The sequence below is a fragment of the Hyalella azteca genome, unplaced genomic scaffold (genome assembly GCF_000764305.2).
Source record: "Hyalella azteca isolate HAZT.00-mixed unplaced genomic scaffold, Hazt_2.0.2 contig7339, whole genome shotgun sequence".
Taxonomy (NCBI): domain Eukaryota; kingdom Metazoa; phylum Arthropoda; class Malacostraca; order Amphipoda; family Hyalellidae; genus Hyalella; species Hyalella azteca.
The window spans coordinates 1-7,527 of record NW_025937467.1 but is presented as its reverse complement, the minus strand read 5'-3'; the positions used below and the strand labels follow the sequence as shown (position 1 = coordinate 7,527).

Below are 7,527 nucleotides of genomic sequence, written 5' to 3'. Positions count from 1 at the left end.
TGATTTAAATTGCCACAAGATGGCCAGCCGCATCGTCTCTACGAACTGGACGCCTGCTACCTCTTTCTTAACTACCGGATTTGGCTGAACTTTGAAATGATTTTCAGAATGATTTTCTGATTCAAAATTTTACTATAGTATAGTACCACCAGAGACAAAGTAACAACCAGACCAGGTCTCAAAGCATTACAAACAAGCAACTTTATCTCAAAATTGTTGATGAATTTAACAGTCTTCGTGAAAACATTATCAAACTCCGAACTAAACGCGATAATGGCCTTCGCAAAAACTCGGGAGTTGTCCGAGAGGCCGTTGTGGTCTATAAATTTTGCTTCAAAGAAGGTTGTAGACTTCTTCATCTTTTGGACTGCATCGGACACTTCGGATCAACAACCAAGACACCGAGACGCTGTCTCATTAGCTACCTCCAACCCGGAGGGCAAGTGAACCACACGCGACAATCTCACAACCAGACCGTCACTCGCTTAGTGCTTAGGGAACCCGCCAGCATGGTCATCATGCAAGCAGTGGCCTGAGATCAATCGACCGAAGATGGCTAGCCGCATCGTCTCTACGAATTGGACGCCTGCTACCTCTTTCTTAACTACCGGATTTGGCTGAACTTTGAAATGATTTCAGAGTGATTTTCTGATTCAAAATTTTACTATAGTATCCTATTTACATGTGTTATGTACTTATTTCCACCAGAATTTTGATATTTAATGCTCTTTGTAACTTGAAAATGAATGTTAGTTACATTCGAAACGTCGTTAATAAACTAAAACTACTTCCTGATATATTCCTTTCGATCTACCAACGTCATCTGAAGAATTGTCCGACTTTGATAATTTAAATCAACTATTTCTCTGGTCGTTAATCGCACACGTATAAATCAACAAATTCTGCCATCTAAAACTAATATATATATGTATATATATGTCAGCACTATATTTGTGCTGCAAATTACCGATATAAAAATAGTGGACGACACAAAAATAAATCAATTAGTTTGGGATAAAAAAAAAACAGATTCATTCGGAATATTTATTGCCGCTGCTATTGCTCAGTAGTTTTTCTCACATTTTCTATGCATAAAAAAAGTCCTAATAAGACCTAGCTCTTAAAGAGCTATAAACACAAAACAGTGGAACAAAGAAATGAGCGAATACAAAAGGAAACTGGACGGACAAAGATAAATATAATAATGACACTGATCTTACATTACAGTAGAAAATAAGTTAAACACGAGAAGAACTTCTAGTTTATTCGTGCAATTGAATTCACGGGATAGTTCTTCTGCCTGAAATTGAAAACTAAATACAAGCAAGAACGCTGCGTAATGAGCAGCCACTATTTCTGCCTCACAGCTGCCTATATCAACGTGCAACATAACACAGATAATGCGTTTATGGCTTACCAGCACACAAAACTTCATAGGATGAGGTATTTAAAATGATCAAAAATACCTTTCATGTTGAACACCAACTCGAAAGAATTCTTCGGAAAGAATTGAGAAGTAAAATATTCGTCACAATTTAAAAGCAGCAACAGTAACAAGACAGTGAAACAGTCTTTCAAACAAAGGGCAAGAACTTGGTAGAAAATCTGAGGCGACGCTGCAGCTTAGCTTCATTTTGCCAGATAAAAAATAACAGCTCCTAAAGCAAATGAACTAAATCTAAGACAAAAATATAATCTCCCACTGCGATGGGCAGGGCTTCAATCTAAAGTTAGTTTCTTGATGGCCACCAGCAACATATTGCACGCACTTTCCCACAGGTCAGTTCCTTATCAGAGGCGGAAGAAGCGATCTTTAGAACTGGTAAATGAATATGAAAATTGTTCAGTAATTTAAATGAACCAATAAAGAATCGATTCATAACTAATATTGAACACGGTATAAATGACGCATAATAGCTATCCAACAGATGTTTCAATGTATATGACAGAAGCACTATTTCAAACGAAAGTAGACCAATTCACGCATATGACAAGGGAGTGTTGTTCCAATTGCAATGCTACAATTTAATCAGAGGTTGCAAAGTATATCTATGCATGAAAAAAATTCTCTTTGAGAAGATATCACTACTTGAGGAAACAGAAAGGCGAGCTCTGATTAACACCAAGGGCACAACACACCACAGTCAGAGCGTTTGAGGACGTCACATTATAGCCTTATAGTAGAGCTCGTACAGGCCACCAGTAATGAGAGGAAGAAGCCCGTTAGCCTCATGGATATAAATGATATGCACGATAATACTATAAGAGTCGTAGCGATTCGATGATAAGATTAACATCTCTCACAACGTGTCTGCTAAATAGCGCAAATAATACTCGGGTAATAGATATATGTACATGGAATGTCATCAAAAGTCAGAAACATTGTTACCAGCTCTCTCATTAAAAAATCAAACGTATAGTTATCGACATAAATGAGTAAATATTATTCATGCTCAAACCCACGACTCCAGCACTGGAAGTATCGGCACGGTTTCATTGGTCTTCAAATATCACTACATAGAAAACAAGATGTCGATTTTACACATGACATGATTCGCACCATACAAACAGTCAATGTCACTACCTATTCCACATCCACAAACAAACTAAACTTTGAACCTCGTTTACTTCAAGAATAGAGTATTTTAAGGAGGGAGAGCAGATGAATTGCGACAAAACAACAGGTATTAAATGTACTTGCAGGTTACTTGATACGTTTGTGAAGAAGGAAACTAATCCTGGATGTAAAACATAATCAAAAGCATCAAACACAATTGATTTCATTATATACTCCAATATAATAGACTGACTTAATATAACAGTTAAGGTGGTGCTTCAAGAGTACCGTATCGTACAGAAGGTAAAGTAAAGTTAACACAAGCAAAAGTTTTTGCGTCGCCTTAAAAAACGCAATTTGAGACACATTCAAGAACAAATGAGATTCTTGCGTACGTTAAAATAATCTCATTAAAATTAACTGTAGCCTCTAGAGCTTTAGCGGAATGCCCAGCAATATTAAAGCTACAATTTATTCACATATTACAAAAATAACAAAAATCCTTGGCTATGAATAATCAAATTCTGCACAACATAGAAAAATTGGCGGATATTCTCATAGAGAGATGGAAAGCTGGAAGCAAAGGCAAAGGTTGAATGAAGTAGTAGATAGATAAGCAAGTGTCAGATATATCATATAAGACGAGATCGTCCGAAATATTCGATCATGACACGATAGACGAAGGTGAACATCTGATAGTCAGGAACGAGGTTCGCTCTCTGCTGACGGAGGTGGTGCAACATTTTGGAGAGACAAAAGGCGTTCGCCATAAGACCTCCAGGTCCTAAGGAAGGGTCAGACACCGAATCATTGGCAAGTCCCGGTCTCATGGTGCCTCCTTCAGAAGGAGGGACATCGGAGGCAGCACCTATCATGAGGTCACACAGCATGAGGGCCCCACAGTGTTCAGTGCCGCGCGGGCTCTGCAGCAGCACCGGCAGGTTCCTGTTGAGGGCCAGAGACGCAGTCTCATCCACTCCTTCTTGCTGGCTCATGTCGCGTAGACTGGACAGCTGCTCCACCAGTTCTGAGAAACGTTGTGGCATAAAATTACGGAGGTATTTTCTTAATTTTGACGCAAAATTATTTCAATTGCTGCATATTAGAAGTTTTTTTTTTTGTTTTTAGAGATTGTTTTTGTTCAAACTGGACTGACTTTCGATTAATTTTTTGGGCAGACTGAATAGACTTCAATGACGTTTGTCCTGAGGACTGAACTGAATCTAATAACTTACTGTGAAATAGACTGATAGTAATGATTTTCACCGTATGGACTAGACTGACTTATTCCTGGACATTCCCTCAGCAGGTGAGCGTGAGTTTATATGCACTCGTGCGTCAAATCTTGGTCGGTGCTCGTGTCACGCACTCATTTATGACAACGCAGCTGTTGTTTATACCGTGCACCACTCACCTATGAAAGAGGAGGTGTTGGTCAGGCCGTGCACCACTCACCTATGAAGGACGAGGTGTTGGTCAGGCCGTGCACCACTCACCTATGAAGGATCGTGCTAGTTGCTGCACTAGTGCCGTGCTAGTTGCTGATGTCTGACGTGCTGATGTCTTGGGCAGACCGACGCCGATGAGCTGCAGGCGCCGCTGCTGGAGGAGCTCGTCCTTATCAAAGCCGTGAGTCGTGGCCTCTTGGCCTCTCCCAGCCCTTGGCCTCTCCCAGCCCTTGGTCACCTCCCACCCCTTGGCCTCTCTCAGCCCTTGGTCACCTCCCACCTCTTGGTCATCTCCCACCTCTTGGTCACCTCCCACCTCTTGGTCACCTCTCACCTCTTGGTCACCTTCCACCTCTTGGTCACCTCCCACCTCTTGGTCACCTCCCACCTCTTGGTCACCTCCCACCTCTTGGTCACCTCCCACCTCTTGGTCACCTCTCACCTCTTGGTCACCTCCCACCTCTTGGTCACCTCCCACCTCTTGGTCACCTCCCACCTCTTGGTCACCTCTCACCTCTTGGTCACCTCTCACCTCATCACCATCTATCTACTTCATAATCTCCCACTGCCCCTCTCACTTTCTTTAACCTGAAACGTTAGGTTACTTGATCATTGGAGCATTCAATAAATGTTGGATTCGGCGATTATAAATGTGAGTCAAGTATTGCCATTGCAATATCTTTATATGAAGTCTTGCGGCAGCTCAGGGATTGCTTACCTCAAGGCAACGCTTCACGCGATTGTTTTGCTCTGCTGTATTTAATCATGTATGGAAGATATTGAAAAATATTCAGTTCCTATTTTCCTATGAAGACTTCATCCAGTATGTTACATAGACTTTAGAAAGCCTTGATTGTGCTGCGTTCATGAACGTTAGACCAGCAGCACCAATGACCGGAATGATTGAAGAAAGATTCATTTTAGCTTGAATGAAGATTCATTTTAGCTTTCTAGTGAACAAATCCTTAGATACTGTTTGCTGCATTTAATTCCTCTGAAGTCTTCATTGTCTTCACGTCATTGTAAACTTGAGCAGAACGGGGGCGATAAGCTGATTGCTGCTGACGACGAGGCACTGCAGCAACTCATGGTCACCATGCAGGCACTCAACGTCAAGCTGCACGAATACTACTCACGCAGCCCTCAGACTATCGGCATGACAGTCAGTCTAGTTTATACGTTGCGTCAATATTATCAAGAGTCTAATGACAAGTTAACGACAAGTTGTTTGTCTCTGCTTTAAGTCAATTTCGTTGTCTTTGCCTTATGGCAATAGTAGCAAACTACTCATATTTGCCAAATATTAGGGGTCAATATTATTAAGAGTCTAACGACAAGTTGTTTGTCTCTGCCTTAAGTCAATTTTGTTGTCTTCACCATATGGCAATAGTAGCAAACTACTCGTATTTGCCAAATATTTGGGTATCAAACTACTCATATTCCACTAGCCACGCTAGAAAAAGTTTACCTAATATTTTTGTATAATTAGTTGTACCAATTTCATACTTCTAATTAATTTTGTACACTTTCCATGTGTTTATTTTCCCTGTAGAAATATCATGGTCGTGCATGAATGCAGACTAGTAAGCTTGTCCTTTTCTTTACAGAAGTACACTAGAAAGTATCACGAGTACATGGCAAGCACTCTTCAGCTACTCGCCGCCAGCCCCAAACACAACTAGCGCTCCACTACAAGCGCCGTGTCGTCACTGCTCACGGGCTCCACATTTCCTGTGTTTCACTTATTGGCTCGTCGCTTTAATTTCGAAGTACCACTAACCTTCTGAATGCCGTTATAAGGTTTTCGGGTTGTTTATTTTGTTTATAAAGTTTTCAAGTTTATTTAGTTTATCTTCTACACGTTCTATCCGTATGTTTTTTTGTTATAAAGCCAAATAATGGAAGTAAATTTGCAGATGAAGTACTCCACGAGAGATAGGAGCAGATTTAATCTCGACGCATTTCTGAGCTTATTAATGTAAATTCTCCGATTAAAGGAATATTTTCGTAAGTAAAAATATCGTAGCTTAATAAAGTATGAAGTTTAAGAAAATGTCCTCATTATCCACGTTTTATCACATCGAATGCTAATAATATTATCACCGGGTCATTCATATTGTTAGTAATGTTGGTCATCTGGCAGCCGAACTGAACGAAAATCAACTTTGAGAGAAGAGCCTTGGACCACCAATTTTGGACACCAATCAGCCCGGCTTGGAACGCCTAGTATAAGGTCACCAAGCATGTGTGATGGGAGCTGTTGTCAATAACCAACATTGATATAATTTCTTAAAATGAGTTGTAGAGTCTGGAGTGTTGCGACTCTACGAGTGATTGTTACGTCGCACCTTCATTTAATTGTCGAATTTATCCAGCTTACAAGGTTCTGTAATCAACCCTCGCCTCTGTTCTGAGGAGATTGCATATGACAAAATGACCTGTGACTAGCGCTATCAGGCCGAGGATCGAAAAATACGGCCATTCCAACTGGCCTGCGTACTCGTCCTTATAGTACAAAGGTAATTTGTAAGATATTTTCATATGGAAAACTTTATGTCGTTAGAAAATGCACAACTGTTAGGTAACAGTATCTGAGTACGGATTTCAGATCATAAAGTTCGGTTCCAAGATTCGTCGTACTTACGAGGGGGCTTCAAGAAGTTCGTAGAAAACGGACATAACTGAGTCGTACGAAGAGAATGATGTCAATACACCAGAACGATCAGGTACCAACGTTTTAAATGAATGATTCGAATGCGAGGCATCGTTTAAAAGCAACAACCGATCATGCACCATGGCATCTACCGAATTCGAGGCCAGATAGAACATTAAATTTATAGTGAAACTTGGGCGGAAGAACAGCCAAGTCATTGACTTATGAGTTAATAATGACAGTCCCAATGAAATAAGCTACCTTAAGACAGAGCTGGGCAGCGCTACTTTGAAATGTAGCGCTGCTACCGTTACCGCTACATGCTCTATATGTAGCGGGCGCTACCGCTACACCCACTAGATTGTAGCGAGCGCTACCGCTACAGTAAACTGTAGCGCCGCTACAATGGCCAAAATTATTGGAAATCTCTAAATATTTATTGTTCTGCTATTGGGATTTACTCATAAACATTTAATGATAATAAAGAATTTTCAAAACATATCCATGCAACCTTATTGCAATTAACCTAACCGAACTAGTACGGGTTAGATACAGTAAAGAAAAGTTAGTTATTTTTATGTTTTACCTTTCCTACATGGATGTCTACTTTAATCTACCAATCTCAAAAATTATCGGGAGCGCAGCCGTGGGTAACAAAATTGACTCGTAAACAGGCCCTGGGCCCAACGCCAACCATCAGCATGCAATATCTGCACATAGCCTCAGATCAATGAGCTGTGGGTAACTCCGGGTAACAGTAAATCCGCTTTGCACAACACAGCCACTGCTTCACAGCGCCGGAGCGCAACAGGCCCTACCGCAACAGGCGGCGCAGGTTAGGTTAGGTTACGTTAGGAGTAGCTGTTGCG

At 40.9% G+C, this 7,527-nt stretch overlaps 1 protein-coding gene and 1 long non-coding RNA gene across 2 annotated transcripts; one reads left to right on the top strand and one right to left on the bottom strand.

Moving 5' to 3' along the window:
- Window positions 1-1,030: 1,030 nt before the first annotated feature.
- On the bottom strand, window positions 1,031-3,584 carry LOC108677912 (tyrosine-protein phosphatase non-receptor type 21; the record flags this gene model as incomplete). The annotated part of the gene is given in 1 exon segment (XM_018166227.1): window positions 1,031-3,584. A coding segment is annotated over 1 exon segment (395 nt), but the record flags the coding sequence as incomplete, so codon positions are not given.
- A 542-nt stretch (window positions 3,585-4,126) lies between these two features.
- On the top strand, window positions 4,127-6,053 carry LOC108677911. Its single transcript, XR_001931289.1, has 3 exons — window positions 4,127-4,186; window positions 5,042-5,167; window positions 5,613-6,053. It is a non-coding gene; the product is annotated as an uncharacterized LOC108677911 (long non-coding RNA).
- Window positions 6,054-7,527: the final 1,474 nt, after the last annotated feature.